The sequence below is a fragment of the Rhincodon typus genome, chromosome 22 (genome assembly GCF_021869965.1).
Source record: "Rhincodon typus isolate 14 chromosome 22, sRhiTyp1.1, whole genome shotgun sequence".
NCBI classification, from domain to species: Eukaryota; Metazoa; Chordata; class Chondrichthyes; order Orectolobiformes; family Rhincodontidae; genus Rhincodon; species Rhincodon typus.
Window position 1 is genome coordinate 48,810,358 of NC_063353.1, and position 27,897 is coordinate 48,838,254.

Sequence of the window (27,897 nt, forward strand, 5' to 3'; positions counted from 1 at the left end):
GGTAAAGAAAGATAACATTGAGGTGAGAACAAGAAAGAACCAAAAAGGAAAATTAAGGCAGAAGAAATGCATATTAAAAGCATCTAGGAGCAACTCAGAAATAAAATAGAGAACTGTGCTATTACGATGCTGCCTCTACTCTCTTTTCTCTGTCATAGCCATGGGACTGTGGACACTTTCAACTTGTAATTCCGGAACGTACTTTTTAGAATACAGCCAAAAAATGGCAGTAGATATAATTAAGTGCCTGTCTAGACAGAGAAGGCTCACTCACAGAATGTCATACCTACAGATGTCAAAGGGATGACAAACAACAACGCTTAAAGAGAGTTGGGGCAGAGAGGCAAAACAAACTGTACTGTGATCATTTGTGGCTATAAAGATAACAGGGGGCTGATGACCCTAGCTCAGTAGAAATTCTGTTCCAGCAAGGAGACGCGTGTTGTGTTTTGCCCCTTTTGTAGAACACACAAGGATAGGGATTAAAGCCAGTTTCAGTCTTGGGAGTAATTATTGGAACTGAGCCTTCTGTTTGATACCAGCATTAGAATGCTGTTAAGGTCACAATTGAAGAACTATTTTGCAGGCAAAGAAAGTCCATCTTTCATGCTGGGAACTGAAAACCAGGCAGAAAAAAAGACAAGGACAACAGAAGGTCCTGTCTCTTTCTCTTTCTCTCTCTCATCCTGAATGTTGGAATTCAGTCGCAGTTGAAAGAAATCAGAACGGCAAGATCTCAACCAATTTGCAAAATGGAGGATCATGAAATGAGAGGTAAACTCCCAACTGAAGGAGCAGAATAAATCAACTGGGAAGTTCTTGAGTTTGTGAACTTGCTGATGATTTAGATGTGCCTCATGAATTCACTGTTATTTCTCCAAGAATCTTTACCCCATGTCTTCAATGTTTTAAATGACTTGTAATTGCCAAGGCTGTTGATATGTTTGGAAAAGCATCAGCCCGTTTTAGAGAGAGAAATGTCTCACAAACATCATGAGATATCTAACCAGTTGATCTGTTTTTTGAGTTGATTGAGGGTCAAATTTTGGCCAGGACATTGAGAGAATTCTCCACTCTTCAAAATATCACCACGGGATCATTAGTAGTTCAACTTGTTCTCTCAAGGAAGCATTTTATCATGTGTAAATGCCCTCATGCAGTGCCTTACGTAGGAAGTTTTTTCACAAAATAAAAGGTATTTTATAAATACATGTTGTCCTGACTACCTAGAAATTACATAATACTTTGATTTTTCCTCAAGAATATACTTTTTCTCTGCTTGTTGCAATAATTTTTTACAATGATAAATTCACTTTTTTGACAGTTGCAAATCTAGTGAGCTCAAAAAATGGATCCTCTTCTTTGGCTATTTCCACTTTTCCCAAAACATCATTTGGAAATCGAAAACAAATAACTACAAGAATACTCCAAACCTATTTCCATCTTTTAAGCCATTTCAGATTATTTGCATGGTTTGATTATGCTTTTTATTCATTGCCAATTTGTACAATCAGCAAGTGAAACACAACAAATAATTGATTTTGCCAGGAAATATTTCAAATTGACTGTGGGCTGTGCGTGATTCAGACTGATCAGAAACAGCACTGAAAAGCCTACCCACCAATGTCACACTTAATTGAAGAGCAACTATGAGCATGTTTGCACCAAACCACACATTTAGATCTTTAGCCGTCTTGCGCTCTGTAAAGCTAAAATATCCAAGATGTTGGTCTATAGATACTGCATGTAAAAATGTATCTCTGATTAACTACATCTTTTTTTGATTTAAGAAATGAACAGTTCCTGTAATTATGAGCAGAAAAATTAATTGAAGGGCAGTTCTCTATTAAAACACCTTAAAGCTGTCAGCCGCTTAATGATATATTTGAATGTAAATAAATGACATTTCTCATCACTATAGGTTAATTACTGAAGTGTATTCCTAATTTCACCCCAGGGATGAAATTTCTCTTTAAATTCAAAAAGAGATAATGCTTGATATTGTCTGTTCTTAATAACAAAATTTTCATGCTCCCACAAAATTTATTAACAGGTCATTAATTCCAGATAAAACAAACATCCTCACATCTGTCCATAAAAGTAAAATTCTGGCTTACATCATTTTATGAAAAAATTGATCTAAAATTTTTTTTGGTTGAAATTGATAAAATTTTAGTGAAAATAAATAATTACAAGAAAAATCAGCTGGCTTCCCAACAAATAGGGCTTTGTGATTTTTTTTATTATTCTCTTGTGGGACATGGGTGTCACTGGACAGGCTAACGTTTATTGCCTGTGCCTGGTTGCTCTTGAGAAGCTGATGTTGAGCTGCCTGGTGAGAACTTGTTTTATGTCAGAACTGGTTGGAGACAGTTTGACAATGCCAACATCAGTATTCAATTTTTACATTGCGTGGATTAAAAGTGCATGGTGCAAAAGGCCATTAACATTAGTGAATTGCACATTGGTTTCTGGAAGGCAGAAACATCCATTCATAGCAACACAAATGGGATAATCAGCACTAACACCATTGGCAGGTCTCTAAATCTACAAACCAAGACACTTTGTTTATGTTCCCACAATCTATTCATTTATTAAAATGCATTAAATTGTCACAGATTTATGGCCATTATGTTAAAGTGTTTCCTCATGGCTTGTATGAATACCTTCCACTGTGTAATAATATTGTCAGGATCATTAGATAGTCTTTCAGTATTTTGACGACTAATGGACAGTAAGACATTCATTACAGTGTATCAACATTTACAATCTGATTTGACTAATTAAGTGGACAGCTGAATGTGCATTCATCTTTTGTATTCCAGAGAATAACCTAGTCCAAATGATTTATACGTGGACATTTTGATGAGAGAATTTGGCAGACTTTCAGGCTTTTTTTAGGAAGTTGTGCCAGTATTGACCTAGGGTTAAGCATGCAATGACCTTAGCCAGTGTCCAAGCACTTTGATAAAGCTTCAGCCAGATAAAGCAGTGAAAAGAAATGGTTAGTCATCACCCCATAGCAACGGTCAAAAATAAACATAAACATTATGTGTTTTCCTCTGCATGTAACTGTAGTAATTTTTAACCCACCATCCATTGTCTAACAGGTAGCAACAAACAGAGGGATAAGGGTATGAGGCAACTTCATTCCCATATTCCCATTATCTACATCTTAAACATTATAGGAGCAGGCTTATAAAATATTAATATGATGTGCAATGCTTGGGAATTGTGAGGAAGAAGCCACCCCAGCACATTATTGTTTCTGCCGTCCAGCATTGCCAAGAGCTCCAGCTCACTAAACTTCTTCCAGGATTCTTCGCCTGTCCTGCTTTATTCAGTGAGGAGCAAGGACTGAAAAAAGCCCAGGCCTCACTTTTCATCTTTTGTTACCCATCCTGAATGGTCTAAATTGGCAGTGAGCTGCTTTCTTGAACCACTGCAGTCCATTTGGTGTTCAGGACACCCATATTGCTGTTCAGTATGGAGATCCAGGAATCTGACAACAAAGGAAATGATGATGTGGTTCCAAGTCAGGATAAACTCCGGGTGGGGTTTCCAACTTGTCCTCCTCATTCCAAACTTTCTCCCAGTTAAAACTGACCCTTATGTCTCTACTTTTCTTTGGCTTTATTTTCTTTGATTTTCCTTACAACTTGTTCACTGTATAAACCTACTTCTCCCCAGGCCTCTCACTGCTCCCTACAATTCCAGGTTATTTTATAAATAACACATTTTGGATACACCACTTTTTCTTCCTGACATTTATTTTACATATTGTCAAACACATTTTCATTCTTCATTCTGATAGTTTTATCTTTTCTTATCGCTTTCCTTTTCTTCTTCCTCAATGCACATTTTCCTTAAACACTCTGTATTTGCTATAAAGTGCATCTCTTTATATCTTCTGTGAAAGTCTAATTTCCCAGTTGCTGAGGAGAGGAGAGATCTGAGAGCAGGGAAGATGAGGAGGCTGACGGGGTGCCGCAAGTTGGACTGGTGTGTTAAAATATGAACATAAAATTGGTGGGTTTCTGATTACACAACACTTTTACGATGTGAATATCCTCACTGTCAATTTTACCTGATGTAAGCCTCCAAAAGGAATGCTGCAGTTGTGCATGACCTTGGTGGGATCACACCTAGACTATTGTGTGCAGTTTTGTTCTCTTCATATTTCTGATGCAGGAATAAAATTAGGCCATTTGGCCCATTAAGCCTGCTCCACCATTCCATCATTGCTGATGTATTTCTCAACACCATTCTCCTGCCTTCTCCCCATAACCCTTGATCACCTTACTGATAATCAAGAACCTGTCTTTCTATGTCTAAAATACATTCAATGACTTGGCCTCCACAGCCAGATTCACCACCTTCCGGATGAAGAAAGTCCTTCTCGTCTCAGTTTCTCAAGGTTCGCCCCTTCACTCTGAGGCTGTGCCCTCGGGTCCTTGTCTCTTCTGCTCGTCAAAACATCTTCTCTGTGTCCACTCTATCCAGGCCCCTCAGTATTCTGTATGTATCCTTATCTGAGGAAAGATGCCCTGGCTTTGAAATGAATGCAAGATGGGTTTACCAAGCTGATTCCTGGGATGTCAGGATTGACAAATTAAGAGAGACTGGATCAGTTAGGACTATATATTTATAGGAGTTTAGAAGAATGAGGGAGGGGATCAAATATAAAATTCTATCAGAACGAGACAGTGTAAATGAAGGAAGGATCTTCCTGATGAAAGGGATGTCCAGAACCTAAGGATACAGTCTAAGGATACGGGTTAGGCTATTTAGGACTGAGATGGGAAGAAATTTCTTCACCCAGAGAGTGGGGAACCTGTGGAATTCTCTGCCACAGAAAGCGGCTAGAACTGAAATGTTGAATGTTCCAAGAAGGAGTTAGATGTAGTCCTTAAGGCTAAATGAATGAAAAAGGCTATGGGCAGAAGGTGGGAACAAAATATTGAGTTGGCGGGTCACCCATGATCATATTGAATGTGGGAGGTCAATCATCTCAGCTCCAGGATATCCCTGCAGGAGTTCCTCAGGGTAGTGCCCTAGGCCCAACCATCTTCAGCTGCTTCATCAATGACCTTCCCTCCATCATAAGGTCAGAAGTGGGGATGTTTGCCGATGATTGCACAATGTTCAGCACCATTTGTGACTCCTCAGGTACTGAAGCTCATGTTCACATGCAACAAGATCTGGACAATATCCAGGCTTGGGCTGAAAGTGGCAAGTGACATTCGTGCCACACAAATGCCAGGCTATGACCATCACCAATAACAAACAATCCAACCACCGTCCCTTGACATTCAATGGTGTTACCATCACTGAATCCCCGACTATCAACATCCTGGGTGTTACCATTGACCAGAAACTCAACTGGACTCACCACATTAACACAGTGGCTACAAGAGCAGCGGGTAACTCACCTCCTGACTCCTCAAAGCCTGTCCGCCATCTACAAGGCACAAGTCAGGAGTGTGATAGAATACTCCCCACTTGCCTGGATGAGTGCAGCCCCAACAACACTCACAAAGCTTGACACCGTCCAGGATAAAGCAGCCCGCTTGATTGGCAACACATCAACAAGCATCCACTCCCTCCACCACCAACGCTCAGTAGCAGCAGTGTGTACGATCTACAAGATGCATTGCAGGAATTCACCAAAGGTCCTCAGCCAGCACCTTCCAAACCCACGACCAGTTCCATCTAGAAGGACAAGGATATGGGAACACCACCATCTCCACGTTCCCCTCCAAGTCACTCACCATCCTGACTTGGAAATATATCAGCGTTCCTTCACTGTTGCTGGGTCAAAATCCTGGAATTCTCTCCCTAATAGCATTGTGGGTCAACCCACAGCAGGAGGACTGCAGTAGTTCAAAAAGGCAGCTCACTGCCACCTTCTCACGGGCAACTAGGGATGGTCAAGAAATGCTGGCCAGCTAGCGATGCCCACATCCCACAAATGAATAGAAAAAAACAAGTTTAAAGGGCCAAATGGCCTACTCCTGTGCCTATTTTCCATGTTTCTATATAATATACAGATCCCATCGGATCAAAAAGTCAATTAACAAAGTTGAGCTGCGTTATAATCCATGGTTTCTGTTCAATGGGAATGCAGTATAGTTTACCTTGTGCCTTTGGAAGGTGATTCATTAAGGGCTTATGCATTCCCTTTGGCCTCACAGCTCTGAGCCAAAACTGAAAACAAGTGTTTATATATTGATTAGCATTGGTCCCTCTTTGTATAATCTCTGACATACCTAGCAGCTCTTCCTCAAATGTTTATCTTCAATATCCACTGTGAAAGCTCTCGTGGAAAGTCAAATTCCACTGAATGTAGTACTTTTTTTACAACTTTGCAAGTTTTATACTGCATATTGGGAAATTAGACTGAATAAGGCAGCACCATTGGGAATGGATTTAAGGCATCAAGGAGTATGGTGTGAGGGTGGGAATATAGCATTGAAATAGAGGATCAGCCATGATCATATTGAATAGCAGCCTCACAGGGTGTAATCATCCTCCAAGGTTCTAAGATTTCGGTCTCCAATATGTGTTTTGTGCAAAATTCTGCATGCTCATCAAAATTTTCATTGATGCAATACAATCAGGGTTAGGGTGCCAAAGGAGTTTCACGTCACGAAACAACTAGAACATAGAACATAGAACATAGAACATTACAGCGCAGTACAGGCCCTTCGGCCCTCGATGTTGCGCCGACCTGTGAAACCAATCTGAAGCCCATCTAACCTAAACTATTCCATTATCATCCATATGTTTATTCAATGACCATTTAAATGCCCTTAAAGTGGGCGAGTCTACTATTTTTGCAGGCAGGGCATTCCACGCCCTTACTACTCTCTGAGTAGTACTACATCACATAATTCGCGTGAAAGCTTGCACTGTAATACTAAAGTAATTTTGCAATGGACTTTGAATTCTGAATGAGTAATTTATGGTTTAAATGTTGTATTCCTTCATTTTGCTTTACTCACTGTAGAGGCAAATTTTACAAAATTATAAACAGAAATATCAAATTTGATTGTAAATTTGCAATAATAAATGCACGATATACCTTTTATATTGTGAGTTTACTGGGAATTTTTGGATGGATCTTGTACTGAGGCAGCTAGGAAACTGTAACATCACAGTCAGATGTCAAGTGCTCATTGGTTTTCTATGAAGCGATTGAGATGTTAACTCCGTTTGCATGATAATTTTAAAGAGCCCTCATGTGGTAATGTCTGTCAAAAAAGGAATAATCAAAGATTGATGTCTGTGTCTTGGACTATGCAGGGTTCATGGGGTTTGTTCTTTATTTCAAAATAGTGGTGTTCACCACAAAAGACCAGATCAAATCAGTTGACAGAGAAAGGCTTATATTGGAAGATTCCCACAAAATTGGCAGGCTTTGTATTCCCTAGATGCTTTCGTTGTACAGCATATTCATTGATGGAATCCTAATAAGCACAAATAAATACCCCAGACCTTCTTTGGGTTGTACCATTAAGTAAAGAATTTGGCTTTGTTTGTGGCTGTGGCCAAACCAGGCTACCTGCTGTGTGCCCAAAGGCATTAGCAAATAGATAATCAATAAGAGCTGATTTATCTGGCATTCTATTTTCTGCCTTCACAGACAATTGCCCTTTTGCTATTGTAAGGTAAAACGGTATGAAGTCTTCAACTGTGGGAACGAAAAAGCCATTTTGAACAATTGGAAACACTCTGTTGTTGACCAGAGGTCAGTAAAGGTTCAGTCAAGGGCTGCGAACAGTCCAGTTTCCAATCTGAATAGTTAGAAAATAGTTTAGGTTGAGATTAAGTTGTCAGGAATCATCTGTCCTGATAAGAAAACGTCCCATCAATCAAGGCCATTGTTGCATGTGACGAAAGATAGCACGATCAAAACCAGGCTGCTCAAACCAAAGAGTCAGAAGTGAGAGGGAAGGTATCATCTTTTGAACTGACTTTATCGGTTTTATTTTGTGAGAGATTCATTCATATCAGAGAAACCTGTAAGCATTTAAACCCTTGGTGATAGTGAGGAGAGGCATTTATGAAGTTTTGCTGGGATTATAACACCGGTATTATCACTCATTCGAGGCAATGTCTCTATTTAAAAAATGAGAGAGAAAAGTGAATTCAGAATTTTAAGCTTCCATCGACTAAAAACGCCATCAGTAATGCACCTGCCTTATCCACATTCACACACATTCAAACGGCACCACTGACCTACAGTGGCTCCTAGTTTAAAGCCCAAATATTAGCACTGTCATCTTTGGTTGATCAATCTCTCCATGGCTGCATCTGATCCTCTTAAGTTTACTGAGTTCCCTCAGTTGTGGCTTCATGTGGATCACAGGTGACAGTGTCATCAGCTGCCTGAACATTTGGAATCGGAACTCCTTCCTTAAACCTCTCGACCTCTCTTTTCTCCTCTCCTTTTTAAAGACATTACTTAAATCTCTTCTGTTCTGTGGCTTGTGTCAATATTTTACCACCTTAATGGTGCTATAATAATGCAAGTTGATGTTCGTTTAAGATCCTATGCTGATTAAGAAATGGTTGTTCTGCTGTTGGGCAGTAGAATTACATGTTCTGTTTCTATCTATTGTGTTACTGTAACACTGTCAATGCTTGTCACAAGCCACAATGGAAAAATATTCCATCCTATACTATGATACACAGTCCAAGCTAAGCACATGATCGGAGAATCCTGTATCACCGACTTTGTGCAAATTACATTCATGTTCAGTTTCTTATAAAGTTCTTGTCCCTCCATAATGGCTAAGAGCAGATTTACTTGAGATGTTGAAGCTGAACCTTGTGTCTTTCTCTGTAAGCTGTAGTCAGTCCCTTATTGAGAATAGCAGGCAGAATTTGATGGAAATGTAGGAACTGCACCCACCAGTGATGAGATAGTGCTTAAAAATCATTAAAGGAGCTGCTTAAATCCAATTATCCCCCTGCCCACCAGCTTTACTGCTGGTTTGAAGATTAAACATCACTCACAGGGTTTTCAGATGTCTTCCAAAAGCTGTTGAACAAAGCCTGTCAATGCCAGGGTGGCACAGTGGCACAGTGGTTAGCACTGCTGCCTCACAGCACCAGGGACCTGGGTTTGAATCCACCCTTGGGTGACCGTCTGTGTGGAGTTTGCACATTCTCCTCATGTCTGTGTGTGTTTCCTCCAGGTGCTCCAGTTTCCTCCCACAGTCCAAAGATGTGCAGGCTAGATGGATTGGCCATGCTAAATTGCCCATTGCAGTCAGGGATGTGTAGTTTTGGTGGGTTATTGGTGGATGGGTCTGGGTGGGATGCTCTGAGGGTCGGTGTGGACTTATTGGGCCGAAGGGCCTGCTTCCACACTGTAGGGATTCTATGTTATGAGGAGCAGCTTCACAGACCTAGCATTGGGAAGGTAGTTTTTATTTTTAGGAAAATCATTCATGGGCTGTGGGAGTCGCTGGCTAGGCCAACATTTATTGCCCATCCCTAATTGTCCAGAGGGCAATTAAGAGTCAACCTCATTGCTGTGGGAGACAGCATAGTGTGGAGCTGGATGAACACAGCAGGCCAAGCAGCATCAGAGGAGCAGGAAAGTTGACGTTTTGGGTCGGGATTTGACTCCAGCGTCTGCAGTTCTTGCTATCTCATTGCTGTGGGAGTTCTGAGGAAGGGTCACTGGACCCGAAATGTTAACTCTGATTTTTTCTTCACAGATGCTGCCAGACCTGCTGAGCTTTTTCAGCAACTTCTGTTTTGTTCCTCATTGCTGTGGGTCTGGAGTTATGTGGAGTCAGATCAAGGACAATGGGTTTCCTTCCTTCAAAGGACATCAGTGAAACAAATGGGTTTTTACAACAATCAGCAATCATTACCCATGGTCACTATAAAGTTAACTTTATATTCCAGAATTTAACTGAATTCAAATTTCACCCTCTGTCATTGTAGGATTTAAACTGACTTGCCCAAAATATAGAGATAGTAGGAACTGCAGATGCTGGAGAATCTGAGACAACAAGGTGTAGAGCTGGATGAACACAGCAGGCCAAGCAGCATCAGAGGAGCAGGAAGGCTGACGTTTCGGACCTAGACCCTTCTTCAGAAATGGGGGAGGGGAAGGGGGTTCTGAAATAAATAGGGAGAGATGGGGAGGCGGATAGAAGATGGATAGAGGAGAAGATAGGTGGAGAGGAGACAGACCGGTCAAAGAGGCGGGGATGGAGCCAGTAAAGGTGAGTGTAGGTGGGGAGTTAGGGAGGGGATAGGTCAGTCCAGGGAGGACAGACAGGTAAAGGGGGCGGGATGTGGTTAGTAGGTAGGAGATGGGGGTGGGGCTTGAGGTGGGAGGAGAGGATAGGTGGGAGGAAGGACAGGTTAGGGAGGCGAGGACGAGCTGGGCTGGTTTTGGGATGCGGTAGGGGGAGGGGAGATTTTGAAGCTTGTGAAATCCACATTGATACCATTGGGCTGCAGGGTTCCCAAGCGGAATATGAGTTGCTGTTCCTGCAACCTTCGGGTAGCATCGTTGTGGCACTGCAGGAGGCCCAGGATGGACATGTCATCTGAGGAATGGGAGGGGGAGTTGAAATGGTTCGCGACTGGGAGGTGCAGTTGTTTATTGCGAACCGAGCGTAGGTGTTCTGCAAAGCGGTCCCCAAGCCTCCGCTTGGTTTCCCTGATGTGGCCTCCTCTACATCTTGTTATCTTAGATTCTCCAGCATCTGCACTTCCTACTATCTCAGTTCACAATCAGTGCTGAGTCAACGTTGCTCTGTAATGAAATCGTCCATTTCCACCTTTAATTCAGTGAACATTCTTTTTCCTTTAACTGATGTGTCCCATTTCTTGGGATCTATCATAGTTTCACAACAAAGTTAGGCTGAGAAACATGTCTAACCCTCCTACTATCTCTGTGTCTAACCTTATTGCTGTGTCCTTGCTGTAAATAGCCCCAGGCTCTGAAGGCAGAGGGGCACGGGGAGGCGGGGGTGGGGGGGGGAGGTGTGGGTTGGGGCGGGGGTTAGTGAGAATTGGACTTATGCATTGAAGGAAGCCGTGGAAATGAAGCAGTGAATTTGTTGAAGAATTGGGACTGTGGTCTGTGGTGTGGGAATGGGCTTGTGAAAATCTGCAGTGGGAGCCTTGGGCTGAATGGTTGTGGTTTGCAGGGTCTGCGGTCAGGCCATGCCAACTCATCAGAAAGTGAGAACATGAACTCAAAAAGCAGAAATACCGGACTCCGTGCTGAATTCACATGGGCTTGCTTCCATTAAATAAGGAACACGGTCAGTCACAAATACTGCAGACTGATTTAATAATTTGAATATGTAGCAGCATCAATTCAAGATTTTACGATCATAATTTCATTATGTTATAGTTTGAGTTCTGGTTTAGTTAGCTCAGATAATTTTTAAATTCCGGCTATTGTTTATTTTTGCTAATAAAGACCAGAATCTTATCTTGCATCAACTTTCCTTGCAGAACAAGGGGAGTGGAATTTCCACAGGCAATTGGAGACCAGAGTTTAAGCCTTATATCTTGATGAATTACATGCTCCAAGTTCGTCTGAATATTCTGGAATCAGTTCTCATGACAATTCTAAATTTCAGCCAAATTCAAACATATTTTTCATTTACTATTTCTCCCAGCAGCTGGTTTGTTTGCATGTCAGGCCTCTGTATGATATAAGTTCTCAAACAGTCAGTTCTTTATTGTAAACTGCACCTTCAGACCATAAACTCTACCTGTATACAATTTAACATGGGAACCAAAACTACTGCAGTGTATTTCTGGTTAGAATATCACAGTTTTAGTGGACGTGGCCAGTATCTTGTCTTTTTTGACATGATTGCAAGTTGTACAATTATATGCCTTGCTGCATTTGTGTAGAGCTTTGGGGAGACCTCACCTGGGGTATTGTGTCCAGTTCTAGTCTCCGACAGCTATTCCCCAAACTAATCTCTGTGACTGTCTCACCAGGAGAGATTGAAGTGTTTGTGCCTGTGGTCTTGAAAGCTCAGGAGAATGAGAGATGATCTCATTGAAACTTAGAAAATCCTCATATGACATGGCAGCAGGGAAGTAGTTATGATATTTCCCTGGCTGATGAGTCTAAAGCCAGGTGATACAGTCCCAGAATGAAGGGCAGGACATTTAAGACTGAGATGATGAGGAATTTCTTTACTCAGTGACGGTGTATCTATGGAATTCTCTAGCCCAGAGCCTGTGGAAGTTCAGTCACTAAGCAGGTTCGAGATGGGTGATGAGCGAATACGTGGGGAAGGTGGTGTGGATAGATGATCAGCCATGATCTATTTGAATGTGGAGCAGGCTCAGTGGGGTGAATGACCTACACCTGTTTCTGTGTGCACTTTGCAAAAACCTAAATTATAAATTTTGTGGAATTCCAGCATTGTCCTACAATGCAGCTGTACAATGAAACAAATTCAAACCTCAGATCCCGGCTTAAATCACCAGTGATTTATGACAAAGTGAATGAAAACATGGCTGCAAAGATAATTTGGGCTTTGCAGCTTCTGATTTGATTTATTGTTGTCACGTACCTAAGTACAGTGAAAAGCTTTGTATGCGAGCAGTACAGTCAGATCAGAGCAAACAAGGACATACAGATCATGGGGTCCTGACACAGAGTGAGGCATACAGGTTACAGCTGCACAGGAGGTGTACAAAAGCAAGACTAACATTTGATTTAAAATTAGAGAGGTCCATGCAACATTCTAATAACAGCAGGGAAGAAGCTGTACTTGAATCTGTTGTAACATGTGTTTAAGCTTCTGAATCTTCTGCCTGATGGATGGTGTTAGAAGAGAATGTAACTGGGGTGGGAGGGATCTTTGATAATGTTGGCAATGTTCTCACTGCAATGCGAAGTGTAGATGGAGTCAATGGATGGGAAATTGGCTTGCGTGATCATCTGGGCTATGCACACAACCTTCTGTAGTTTCTTAGGGTGCAGGATAGAGCAGTTGCTGTACCAGGTTGTAATACAATCAGATAGAATTTTTTCTGTGGTGCACCTGTAAAGATTGATGAGGGTTGTTATGAACATGTTGAATTTCCTTGGAATCTTAAGGAAGAAGAGGCATTGTTTGGCCTTCTTGACTGCTGCATCTACCTGGGAGGACCAGGACAGGTTGGTTGTTATTGTCCTCTTGCAAGGCCTACTGCTTTGTGGGAACATGCTGATTCCGAGTCCTCCCAATCCCCTCTTTGAAATACTTCCCATACAAGGTGGAGATAAGGAGCATTTTCTCAAGGTTATGGGTCTTTCCCAGAGACTGGTGGAAACAGGGTTCCTGAATATTTTTAATAGAGGTGGACAGATTCTTGACTAAATGAAAGTAAAGGATATCAAGTACAGACAAAACAGAAAATTTGAGAGCAGTTGTGTCCTTATAAAATGGTTCCACAAGCTCAATTCCAGAGGTGATATAACAGTGGATGCCCATGACAAATAAGCTGTAATTGACTGAGTGTGGTGTCAAGGAGCTCTAGCAACATGAGAATCAGGGGAAAAACTCTCCGCTGATTAGAATCATACCCAGCACAATGGAAGATGGCTGTGGTGGTTAGAAGTTAATCATCTGGTTCACAACCGCCCTTATACAGAAGGAAATTGCCATTCTTACCTTGTCTGGCCAACATTTGACTGCAGACCAACAGCAATGTGGTTAACTCTTAACTGCCCTCTGGAATGGGCAATAAATGCTGACCTAGCCAGTGATGCCTGTATTCCATGACTGAATAAAAAAGTCTCAGTTCTGCAGCTTTGCAGGAGTTCCTCAGGACAATATCCTTAGACTAAGCCATCTTAACTGCTTCATCAATGACCTTGCCGCCATTGTGGGTTAGAATGTTCACTGAAAATCTTCAGACACTGAAACAGTCCAATTGCAGCATGACCTGGACAATATCCAGGCTTGAGGTGACAAATGGTAAGTAACATTTGTAGCACACAAACGACCATCTCCAAAAAGAGAACCTTTAACCATCACTCGTCGAGATCCTGTGGCATTACCATCATTGAATCCCCATGTCAAATATCTAGGTCTACCATTGAGCAGAAATTCAATTGGACCAGCCAAATAAATACTTTGGCTACAAGAGCAGGTCAGAGCATAGGAATACTGCAATGTATAACTTACCTCCTGACTCTTCAAAGCTTGTCCACCATCTACAAGACGCATGTCAGGAGTATACAAAAACAGAAATTGCTGGAAAAGCTCAGCAGATCTGGCAGCATCTGTGAACAGAAATCAAAGTTAACATTTCGGGTCCAGTGACGCTTCCTCAGAACTGATAGTAGCTCGGAAAATGTCGGTTTATATGCAGAAGGTAGGATGAGGGGAGGAGGTAAGGAATAAATGATAGGTGGGGACAGAGCCCAAATAGAGAGAAGAGCAGTTGGATAGACAAAGGAGTAGATAATAATCTGGCTAGGAGGGTGAATATATGTTAATGGAGTTTGTTAGTGGGTAACAATAGGTAGTGTGCAATAGTAGGCTATGTGACAACAAGGCCTGGTGTGTGGGGTAGGGGGCTAGGACATGGGAGAGTTCAGGCCCTAAAATTATTGAACTCAATATTGAGTCTGGAGGGCTGCAGCGTCCCCAAACAGGAAATGAGGTGTTATTCTTTCAGCTTGCACTGAGCTCATTCATAAGAGGTTGAAGATTCAACTTGAAATACTTGAGCATGTCACTGTGTTTAAAAGTGAACTCTGTACTGAGGGATCATTTCATTGTCACAGGTTCCACTCTTAATAGACAACATTTAACCAAATGTCAATTGCTGCTGCTGATATTTCCAATTTTGTGACATTTTTCAAACAGGAGGTTCTTCCTCCAGAATAATGATTGCTCTTTGCTTAAAAAGCATTACCAGCCAAAACTTGGTTCATCATTGCTGTTTGATGTGTACAAAATGGGTGCCACATTCACCAATATCACACCATGACTGATGTTTAAAGAATTCAGCAAATGTCAAGGCTTTTGGGAAGCATTTAAGAGAATGGATGAGGTGTTCAATCCGTGCATGTTCTTTGAATATGTATGTGTTTTTATGAAATCCCTTGCAAGGCTGTGTTCATAGAGAGACTGAAGGATTCATCTTCAATAGTATTCTGAAGAAACATCACTGGACACAAAATATTAACTCTAATTTTTTCTCACAGATGTTGCCAGGCCTGTTGAGTTTCTCCAACAATTTCGGTTTTCATTTCAGATTTCTAGCATCTGCAATTTTTTAACTTTTTATATGTAAGGAGGCTCATGCTCCTGTAGAAAAGCTCAAACGAATGTTGCAAGTTTATTTTCAGCATTTGCATACTAATCTTGTGGGGCCTGAATTTATGGTATCTGTCAATGGTGGGTCCTTTGCTTTCAATTGTACCAACTTGTCATTTACTTTCTCTTATTTTGCAGATGTGCGCACATAATGTCACGTTAACTATTATCCTGACCTAAGACCATTAAGTTTCATTGCCCCGAAATAATATTGTAAGAAGAAGCATCAGTGAACCAAGACTTTGTGCCAGCACTGCAAACTTGCTCTGTGTTTATTTTGGTTCTTAGACTTCTGTTACACATTATTTCCAACTGAGAGGTTGATTGGCAGACCTGCTTTCAGGGCTGTGTTGCTGCTTATTCGTGGAATTATGAAGGAAAAATTGACTTTGATTTTCCTTTTCATTTTTTCCTCCTGCCTTGTGCATGTTGACACTCCAGAGTGAAGGCAATCTCTGTTGCTGTTTGGCACAGTGAGCAGATACCAGCCTGCTGTACCAACAGAACACCTCATTCTCCAGTAATTCACAATCACAATGTGTTGGCTTTACAATCTGGACCATTTCTACCAAAAACTTCTCACTACAATTGGTTCTATATTATGGGTACTGTTCATTTGCTGATTTCTGTTAAACATTCTCATTCTATCATTGGAATTCAGTAAAACTACCCTTTCTTTTGCAGATATGTAAAGATAGAAATTTTGCAGATCATTGCATTATAATTGCACATTTGCAATAGGGGAACATTTTTATAGTGAAATGTTGAACGTATGCAACAATAATAGATTAGCAATTTCACCATCCATAACAAACAGCTCCTAATCCCTCCACTACAAGTAAAGTGAAAGGTTTGGAGCTTTTCTTAATGGCTAATTTGTGAGAATGTGAAAGCTTCCTTCTAAAACAGGGTAAAACCCCATAACAATGTTTCAAGAGGAAGTAGACCAGATATTTTGAAAGAGAAAGGGACAAAGGAGAGCTGGAGCAATGCAGCAAGTGGTTAACTTCAAGAATTGGGACTGATAAGATGGGCTGAATGGGGGAGGGAATTCTAAATTCCCACTAGCCTTTGTGTAAAAAGTTCTTCCTGATACATCACTGAATGACCTGGCTCAAATTCCAAAGCGATGCCATTTCTATTCTGAACTCCCACCCACCAGTCAAACTAATTTTTCTTCTCATCCCCTCCTTGAAGCATCTTAAACACCTCAATGACGTCACCCCTTAATCTTTCATACTCCAGGAAAGACAAGCTGAGTTTACACAACCTATCGTTATAGTTGAATCCTTCTGACCTAGTGAATCTGCGTTGCAGCCTCTTCAAGACCAATATGGCGCTCCTAAAGTACAGTGTGCAGAAATGAATGCAGTACACAAATTGATGTCTCACTGGAATAACTTTCCCCCAGTTTCTCTTCCAGCCTCTTGGGATAAATACCGACATTCCATTCATCTCTTAATTTTTTCTCAACCTGTCAGTCAACAAAGAATATACACAGCAGAAACTGACTATTTGACCCAAAATGTCTGTTAGCCTCTGCTGTAACCTCCTCATCTGTTTTTTTACTAACATCTGTTCTGAGCCCAATGTTGGATACAACTACAACTGAACTGCAGAAAAAGCCACCAGTTTGTCAAATGTATTAGAGACAGAGTACTCTAATGTGCAAAGTTAGCATTCAAACCTGACTGAAGTTACAAAGGATCACCTTGGCTGGAACACTGGTTCATACATTGTCCAGGTCAGTCAATCTCCATTAATGTTTAGGTGAGAGAAATCAAAGTAGTTTTGGAATAAGCACTGTGCAATCTAATTGCTTATTTATCAATATATAGGTAGAACTGACATTAATGGACTGTAAATTAATGATTTAGGATGATCATTTTAATGTTTTCACAGCATCATTACAAAGCTTATTTGAGGAAAGAAAAATTATAAATAGATCACGATTAATGTTTTTAAAATGTTCTGAAGGTTAAAGACATTTCTAGGGTCAATAGTTTTAATTTCCAGAAATCTGAGCTGTTGAGGGGGAAAGAAAAATATTTGACTTTTGTCCACTAGAAATTAGTTGTGTTTAGGGATTTCAGAGTTTTTCGTTCTAATTCTATTGTAACTACTTAAGCTCATTCTGTTCCTCAGAAAGGCACATGGAGAACGCTATTGACTTGTGCTGATCTTGGAAGTGTTTGTATTTATAAATTTGCAACAAGTAAATAAACTAGTTGGTTTGTGACTGCAAACTGATGCCTGCCTATAATGATATGCTTAGCAGTAGTTAGTTTAATTACAACTTAAACAGGAAATCAAATGTCCCCTTGGACCCAAGTGACTTTCGTAGATTAGTCCTTCAACGCAGACTAGTCATGCTTCATGGAATTGAAGAACTGTAATTGTAACTTTAACTTTCCTGTTCATTCTTCTCAGGGTATTCCTGCACAAATTCATCTGAGTGAGGTGGATGTGTTAACTCTTTCAACACTTATGTTGATTATGTTCACATTATTCCCTGTTCATTCTTTTGAATCAAGTTTACCTTTGACTGGGGTTTGGCCAATGAAGCAGATTCAATCAATCCACAGTAGGCGTCAGGATTAGGTTGAAACAAAATACTGCAGATGCTACAAATCTGAAACAAACCTACACAATGCTGGAGAAACTCAGCAGGTCTGGCAGCATTTGTGGAGAGAATTAATGTTTCAAGTCCAGCATGACTCTTCTTCAGAACTGAAAGAGCTTGGCAAATAGTGGTATCTATATTTCTGACAGATGTAGATGAGGAGTGAGGGGAACAGAAGGCATGGAGACCCAGTGCAAAAGGCAAAGGAGTTATTATTGTGGTGAAAGAAAAATAGGTCAGCAAAATGGATATAAATTAAGGTGAGGAAAAGAGAAAATGGGTCCTCTCTGATTGGAGCAAAGTCAACAACATACAAATAAGACATAAGGCTGTAGGAGTGTGGGGAATGTAAGGAAAATAGAGATCTTTCAGCAAGCGATCAGCCTTGGATTGTGTGGAATTCAATATTGAGTCTTGGAGGCTGTAATGTGCCTCTTTCTCTTTCAGTGTTGTACTTCGCTAGAATCAGGCTCAGTAATAATATCCTCCCTCATGGTTCAGTAGCGTGCTGACAATCAGTGTCCAGGCAATGGGCATGACTTTGCAGAGAACTGTCGATGTCTGCAGAAGTCACCACCTTCAACAGAGAAGGGTAGATAGATTTCCATCTACGGCCAATATGTCTGAAGGTAATGATGCAAATCTTCATATGTTATGTAACATTCCAATATTAGTGCAGATTGACTATTTCTTCTTCGTGTTACTTGGAAGATGTTGCTTATGCAAGTGACTATCCCATTTGTCTGTATATCAGTCACTTTGTATAACGTGCACTTTAATGTGGGTAGTTCACAGTGTGAAGCACTTTGAGGCATTTTGATGTGGCATTTGAATAATACAAACAGGTTGCACCTTGTGATTCATTTCTGCTAATCCTTCTTCAGGCACCTTTTCCTTTCTTCTTCCCTGGGCTGTGGGTGCCACTGATGAGACCACCATTTTTACTCCATCCCTAATTGCCTGAGTGACTTTTGCGGGCCTTCTCTGAAGGCACTTAGGGGTCAACATTGCTGTGGTGTGGCATCACGTGGGCCAGCTTAGACAAAATGGCAGATTTCCTTCTCTAAAGAACTTTAGTGAACCAGAAGGGTTTTAACGACAAGTGACAGCAGTTTTTTGGCCACCACTAAACTGGATTGTAAGTTATTAATTGAATTCAAATGTAGTGGGATAGTGGTTATATCACTGGATTATTAACCCAGAGGCCCAGGCTAATGCTCTGGGATATAGGCTTGAATCCCAACACAGCTGTTTTTGGGATTCAGCTCTGTCTTCGCTTGCTCACACATGATGGGGCTTCTGTACTGTAAACATTTCTTTTCTTCTATAAATTTGTAGCACTAATGGTTAAGTGCTTTGAAATGTATGCTGTAAAATCAATATTGATAACTAACTCACCCTTACTTTTCACAACTCTCAGACTATCTGGTGTTGTTAGAGACATAAGAACATGAGTAGGCCATTCAGCCCCTTCACCTTGTCTGCCATTCAGTGCGATCATGGTTGGTGTGTATCCTAATTCTATTTACCATTTTGTTCCACATCCTTTCTACCATTGTCTAGCAAATATCTCTCAAGCACAATTTTGAAATTACTACCCAGCCTCATCTGCTGCTTTTTATAAGTGTGGTACTACTATTCTATTGTTGTTTCCTACCTTTCTGTCATAGTAACCAGACATCGTGTACAGACCTCAATGAATCCACACCCTATTTTCTAATCTATACTTATATAGATATCATTTTATTTAATAATATGGTGCAGTTTTATAATTTCATGTTTTGATCTGTCAAAACTGTTACTGTGGTAAATAATTACTTGTGAATATGTAAAATATTATGGTGGTCTAGCACTTAGCAAAGATCCTTTACTTCATGCTAATGTGATCACTAATCATTTTCCCTTGATCCTCCTCAGCCCTCAGTCTGCCTTAACATGTGTTCTCCATTCTCACTGGCTTTAAGCCACTACCCATTACTTACTTGAATTTCTCAAACATTCAAACCTTTTTCTTTTCTCCAAAATTTGAATGTTACTAAATTTACAACACAATTCAACTCAGTATAATTGTAGTAAACTTAAAGCTCACAAAATACATTCTAACTCAGGTATACAGTCTGAGGGCAAAACATTTAAAATTGGAAATTACAGAAAGGGCATTAGATGTACGTTTTTTTCCTCTATGCACCGTGTTCCACTCTGAATTGTCTTGATTTACAACATTCATTCTTTGTAAAGCACAGCAGCACACAGCCCAGAGGATACTATTATTTCCTGTCCCTTTTGTGTAATGTGACTGTATCTTGTTCAAGTTTCCCTTTCATCTCCAATACTCAAAATTGTAAAGATCAATAAGCCAGATGTCCCCAAACCACTACACAATTTAGTTTATCTGTTGTCCTGTTGTTTGGTGTAATTGGTACAGTTCACCAAGGTAGCACGAGGCAAAAAAAACTAAACAACAAACTGGGTTTGTAGGCATCTGATCAGGTAACTGTAACTTTTAAATAATATTACTCTCAGGGTTTGTGGAAAAATTAGCATGTATTTCTGCTGCATTTGGGCAAGTGACTGCACAATTAAGTGTTCAAAGTTGCTATGAAAGAGCTGCCTCTTTATTCATGCATCATTTATATTGGATGAAGTCAGTTCATGGAGCTTTGGAGCAATTTGAAGCTGACCCTTTACTAGTGCTGTCACCTTCATGTGAGCCAGTTCCATGCTCTCAGAATTGTGTTGGAAATTCAAAAGGACAATTAAAATTTCACTGCTTTAGTATGTAAAATTATCAATTGTTCTGCATTAGTAAGCAGTGTGAACTGCTCCAATTGATTTTTTTTGCGCAAAGGGATAGTCAAATACTATACAAAGAAACAAAATCTTCACATGAAATTGTCAAAATGCATTCTTTCATTTTTATTTTGTTCTTTTCTATGAGCAGCACCTTTTCTCCAAGCAATATTTCCCTTCGCAAATAGCTGCAGACCTTGTTAGCAAAGTATTATGCGAAGAAGTGGACAATCAGTCTGGACCTTTCACCTCTGTTCTTTGCCGTTTGTATTTAGTCCTTAACGAGGTAACACTGGAAATTTTCCAAAGAGCGCTGCCATTCAGCAGCTTTGCTTATACATCTCTTCATCCAACCTAGATCCAGCCTGCGTTGTCTGACTGCTGGGCTTAATAAATGCTGTGCCCTTTTGAACTCCGGCAACAACCATCCATGTTGTTCCATGGAGATTACGGCAGACCAGCCCTTGAGATTCCTCATGAATCCTGCTCAACACAACAGACAGTGGGGAAAACCCTTTCTCTTTATCCTTCAGTGGACCAACCTATATTTCCAATGACTGCTTTGTGGTCAGAGTCTGTGTTAATATTGAGAATGGGATTGCAAACTGAATTTCACAATCGAAGACTCTAATTTTCTTGACTTTTCCAGTTAACTGCCTACCTGTTGGGGATGATAGCTTCAGTGAGTTAAGAGTAGGTGAGCTCTCTGCTGTAAAGATTAGCCTGGCACTGACTTCTCATGCTGTACAAGTGTCAGGTCTTTAGATGTCAGCATGTCAAGTCTGAAATGTGCTGCAACACTTATAAATAAATACAAATGTGAAGCCAGGCTTCATTTCAAATGAAACGCTGACTGAATGTGAGAATGTTTGTTTTTTCTTATTTTCGTGGCACCATTTACAAATGTAGCTCTCAGCTGGGCGCCCAGCCAGGACTTGGAGTTAGCAGGCTGCTCAGGGAAGAATTTCATTTTGTTCAATATTGTTCCCTCTTGCTCAGTGCTTTACATTTTTTGTTGTACAATAGCATTAGTGTATGAAGGAAGTGAAGACTGATTGAAAGTGATGCTATCAGTGTGGGCAAGGTGCCCTCAGCCCTGGCGTCGACTCCAGATGTTGATGATAAATGTAATAGGAAGCCTGTTACCATCCTGGGATCTGACTTAATTTTGTTACTGACAAAGTTCTTTGATCAGTTGTTAATCTACAGTCAGTTTTGACAGATGTGACTGAAGGCTTTAGAAAGAACCTAATGATTTTAATGGGTAACTTTATGTTAAAAAAATCTGAAATGCCATCTCTTCAATAACTATTTGGCAATGTGCTGATCTAAATGTCTGTATTTTTCATGGGTCAAAGAAGAACTTGAAGATATTGCTCTTAATTAATGTCAAATTGCCCTTCAACATTAGCACTGCGGAGCCTACAGTACACACACTGTGACTGTCTGTATCCGAGAAATTAAAATAGTTAGTGACCAGCTTTTTTTACTGTTGTTTCTCTCCATAATCATTTTCAGGTTTGCAGTGTATATAATTGTGAGAATTAAAGGTGAGAAATCCAGGCAATTACACATTTGAAAATACATCCCAGGCAACATGTCGAACCCTTCACTCGTATATTAAATTCACTGTAATTACAAAGCTACTAGTTATCTTGATGTTTTTACAATATCAACAATGATAACATGATTGATGCATAGATGCACTTGGAACTCAATAGACCAATAATTAAAGTAATGAAATATTAGAAATGCAGGGTGCTAAACATATATTGGGCAAGTAAAGAGGAGTGCAATTATTGTCTGAAATAATAAAACAGATACTTTCAGGCAGGAGGTCACACGACACTGTACTATTTGATTCAGATTGATTACTATCAAGGATGGACTAAAGGCTACAGACTGGTCTCTTCCAGTACTGTACTTATAGCTGAAAGAAATGGAAATCAGCTTCTTTCAGTGAAGATTAAGGGGCTGGGTTATTGTAGAATAGTATACTTTGGAGGGCTTTAAAAAGTGACTTGGATGTGATGTCCCACTCCTCTTCTCAAAGATCCTATTTTCTCCAGAATGAAGCATAATTCACATAGCAATAGAACTCCATGGAATCATTAAGACTCGTGCTGAGTTTCCACAGACCCCATTTTCACTTTTCCAATGGACTCTACCTGCTGTGTTGGAACTAAGAATTAATGGAGGAGCTAGAAAAACTTTTGAATGGCGCAGAGATTTATTTTTGTGTCATAGTCTGAAGTTATTTTAGTTCCCAAGTCTTAAAAAGTCTTCTAAAAATGTGGCTGCAGGTATCAGTTATTGTTAAAAAAATTACTGGAATGCATTAATTGACAGGTCATCTGGTGTAGCTTAGTAAAATATAATCCTCATTTATTCTTTCAATTTCAGTAAACTTTATTGACATTTGTTAAGGATTGCTGAGGTCATAATTAATGCTTTACTGAGATTCAAAATCTCCAAAAACATTTTTATCAGAGGTTTTGGAGGGGATGGGTGCGCTAAATATATATTTTGCTTCTCATTTGGAAATATTAGGTCTTGTATTTGAAAATGAGTCCCGAAATAACTTCAAGGAGGCTGGTATCTTGTCATCAAATCACCCTTTATTTATACATCCATAGTATCTGACACTTACCCAGCTACTTGAGACCCGGCTCCTTGAGTGAGCAGAACTCCTGATACTCCTGTTTATATCTGTCAGCCAAGACTCCCTGATTGGACCGGTTTAACAGGCCCAATCAGGGAACTCATATTCTGAGGTACACCTAGCTAACCTCATTTCAATCACTACGTACCGCACTCCAGAGGCTTGAGCACAAAACTGAAATTCCAAGCTGCCATCTAGCATAGAGCTACCTTGTCAGTGGGACTGTTTCACCAAAATGTCCATCCTCTCAGCTGGACGTGCAAGAAATCACAGCACAATTCCAAATGAGATTAAAGCAGTTCCTTCTCATTGTCCTGGTCAATAATTATCCATGAACCAACATTATAAAAACCATCATTTGGTCATACGGAACTTGCTGAAAAAGATATGTTTTGTAGAAACTTTTCACCATCCACTCATCAGGACTATTGCATGAATATAAATTTGAGGGTAAAGCAAACGTTTGTACCATTTGAGAGGGCAGATTAGTTTGGCAAGTGGACTCTCCTTAACAGATGCTTGGCTATGGTGAATGCACCTGTTAAATGATGATTGACTCCCAGGTTTTGTTTAAATTTTAAACAAGGCAGATTAACACAGTTTGGTCCAGTCATTGTCCTGAGAAATAAATTAGGGAATGGTTATCTCCTATTTCATTGAGTTGAAATTGGTGCAGTTCATGAGTATATTCTTTCCTTCTACAAAGAATAGGACCCTGTGCATTAGTACATGTAGCTTTCAGTTCATGTTCCTTCTCATTTTCTTTTCTTGGGTGGGATTCTCGGAGGTATATGTGTGGCAGTGACTTTCTAAAACAGAAAATCAGTGCTGGGAATGGATCAGCACACTGATCAGTGAATGCACAGCTTCAGAGCAACTTCCAGTATATGCAAGTGCATCATACTGTCTTTTCTCATCATAAAACAGATCTTGTATTTAACACGTTATTGTTTGTCAGAACTTGGATATGTACAAGTTGGTTGTTTCCCACAATACAATGGTGACTGCAAAAATGTTTTGTTGAGGGGACTCAGTGATATAGTGGTAATATCACTGGATTAGTAATCCAGGACCCCAGACTAATGTTTTGGGCACATTGGTTTGAATCCCACCACAGCAGGCGGTGACATTTGAAGTCAAGGAAAAAGAGATTCTGGAATGAAAGGCCAGTTGAACCATTGTTATTTAAAAAAGAAGTCCAACTGGTTCATTAATGTCCATTAGGGGACAAAATCTGTGATCTTCACCTGGTCTGGTTTACGTGCGACTCCAGATCAAGAGCAATGCAACTGACTCTTAACTGCCCTCTGAAATGGCTTGAATGCCACTTGGTTCAAGTGCAAGTTGGGACGGGCAACAAAAGCTTAGCTTGCCAGGGATTCCCATATTCCATACAAGGCAAAAAAATGCTGTAAAAGACTAAGGAACATCTTGACATCAGGAAAGGCATTTTCAAAATTTTGGTTAGTCACCTTTAAGCAAGAGCTGCCCTGCAGTGGGGGTTGTGCGGGGAATCCACCAAAGGCTGTAATGTGGCAAGGGAAGAATGAAAAGAAACAACAAATGGAAAGGAACGCTGTTGTGGAGGAGGGGGAGTTCTCAATACCTGCTTGGAGCAGAAAGACATTTGTTGCTGAGACTTGGAAGAAGCAATCATTATAAGCCAATATATCCAGCAACACAGCAGGGCAGCATCACAAGAATTACACTGGTACATGTTACATATAGAACAACTCTTAATTTGAAGCTCGACATAGTTTAAAATGAATTTTAGCTGAAGTTCTTTCATTTAATGGTTAGCAATACTGATTGATGGGTCTAAACAAGACACAGGAAATCTTATATCCACAATCATTTGGAAAGGAAACAGGTATTGTAGTCACTGCTCTACAAGTTAACCTTATCTGAACTGATATTGAACACCTGATATCCCCATGTCAGATACAGGACAATAGTCCCGTTAAACCTTAGATTGAGGAAATCACTGCCTTTCTTTCAATTGGCTGTAATTCTAATGCCTGGGACTCTGACCACTTGGACCTGTCAATCAGCATTGAAATAAAAACAGCAGTAGGGCCTCCTGCAATGGTGGCACATAATAAAGAAACACACTGAAAATTTTAAATGGTCTTTAAAAGGGGAAAGAGAACAATTTACATTAAAGGAAAACAGAGTAGGTAAAATGCTGCAATGTATTCAGCTCTGATTAACTGAGAATAAATGGGGCAGACATAGTGTCCAATGCACTCTATCCACTGATTGAGAGAAAGTAACAGCCTCTATTGTACTTTCATCAAAAAGACGCGACTGTGTGTCAGAAGTTAGATTTTTGACTGACTAATAACCCGGCCTGACATCATTCAGCATTGATTGACTGATTCTAAAAGAGGTCAACAATTGAACAAGTGTTCATTTCAGATAATGTTTGATCTGAGATTCTCTGAAAAGGCGAAGTACTTTCTGGATTTGAGAGTGATATACCGAAGCTTTTTTTGTATGTGACACAAGCTAAAATGGTGAGTCAATTCCATGCACCAGGGAAATGGCTCTGGGTGTCTTACACAGAATGCCACAGTAAAATTCCACTATCTTGAAACTTCAGCCTTCACGATTACAGGTGGCTTTTCTGAATCAGGCAGCCTCACGACCAGCTCCTCACAAGACCACGTGAAATAGCATGGCAGGGTCAAAATAATCACGAATTCAACACGAGTTACTCCTCTTAGTGTCACGGTCAGTGACTAAAATACTGATATCATCGAAAATATCATGTATCATCATTGCACAAAGATTTGATTCCACATTGAGTAAGGATATGACTCCTCTCAAGGGGTGTTGATGGCCTAGAGGAATTGTCACTGACCTCATAATCTGGAGACTGAGGTAATGCTCTGAGGACCAGAGTCTAAAACCTGCTGATGGTGGGATTTGCGCAATAAATACCTGGAAGACTCTCATGATGACAGTGAAATGATTGTCAGGAGGGAGAAACAAAATATCTGGTTCACTAATATCCTTTAGGGAAGGAAACTGCTGTCCTTACCTGCTCTGGCCTACATGTGACTCCAGATCCACACAAAAATGTGATTGACTCTTCACTGCCCTCTGGGTAATAAATGCTGGTCCTACAAACACTCAGCGCCTAATAGGCGAATGTTTCTTTCCAATTAGACACCAACAATAGGATTGAGGCTTTCTAAACTGGACAATATGTAATAATTTCTGATTGTAACAGCTCTCATTCTTGACAAAAAATAATATCTGTCAAGATTTGCAAATAAGGAGCTTCTGAAAATGGAACGTAGGCAGATTTACGAGCTGTAAGCATGTTGTGCTACTGTACATTCAATGAAGCAAAAGAGGGATGTAAAAATATTCTAAGTAATATAAAGGTTCTTGTTCCTTTGTCACAGATTTGTTGGTCTCAAACAGCTGCATTCCATTCCTCGGCTCAGCGGAGGGCTTCGATTTTCAGACCCTGCTGCTTGATGAGGAGCGGGGGAGACTGCTAGTAGGAGCCAAGGATCACATATTCCTACTCAACTTAGATGATCTGAACAAAAACATCAGAAAGGTCAGAGAACATCATTCAGTTTATTTGTTCAAAGTTAAATTCATTTTATCTCTTTATCATTCCAAAAAAAATGTCAATTTCCTTGGGCTAAAATCGAGATCATTCCCATTTACCATAGCGCTCACGTCTAATAGGTACCGGAATGTCATGAGTATTGGTGCATTGGAGGTCCTTCTTTGGCACACTTGGTCCTTCTTTGGCACACTTGGTCCTTACTGGCATATTTGGTTCTTGTTGGCACACTCGGTTCATTGTCATGCTTGAGTCAGTCACTGCTGATATGAGAACAGCATTTTGCATCAATGCAACTTTCTAATGTAGTTTACTTTTGGAATGAAGATCTGAGCTCCTGGGTCCAGTTCATTAGATTTATTCAAGAGGGAGCTGCATGTGGCTCTTGCGGATAAAGGAATCAAGGGGAATGGGGAGAAAGTGGAAATGGATTACTGAGATTGCATGATCAGCCATGGTCATATTAAGTAGTGGTGCAGGATCAGGGCCGAATGGCCTACTCCAGCACCTATTTTCTATGTTTCTACATTTCTATGATAGTGATAACACTGCTGTTTGTGGGAGCTTGCTGTGTGTCAGTCAGCTGTTTCAAATATCACATTTCAACAGTGACCACTTTATACAGTTCACTGTAAAGCTCATTTGAACATAAACTGTCATGAACAGTGCTAATATTTCTTCCGCAGTGAAGTGGTTTGTGTAGAGACATGGAATAATTTACACTTCGGAAGGAGACCATTTGCCCCATCTTTCTCAATCCCTTGGAACAATCTAGACAGTTCCACTCAGTTCTGATGAAAGGTCCTGATCCGAAAAGTCGACTTTCCTGCTTCTCTGATGCTGCATGACATGTTGTGTTCCTTCAGCTCCACACGGTGTTGAGTTCCACTCCCCTGACCAATCCACATCACCCTGC

At 40.4% G+C, this 27,897-nt stretch overlaps 1 protein-coding gene across 1 annotated transcript in view; it reads left to right on the plus strand.

Moving 5' to 3' along the window:
* Positions 1–27,897, plus strand: part of sema3d (sema domain, immunoglobulin domain (Ig), short basic domain, secreted, (semaphorin) 3D) — a 264,519-nt gene that overhangs the window by 37,765 nt on the left and 198,857 nt on the right. The window contains exon 3 of the mRNA XM_048610186.1: positions 26,809–26,969. Coding sequence (XP_048466143.1) covers positions 26,809–26,969 — 161 coding nt within the window. The remainder of the gene's footprint in view (positions 1–26,808; positions 26,970–27,897) is intronic.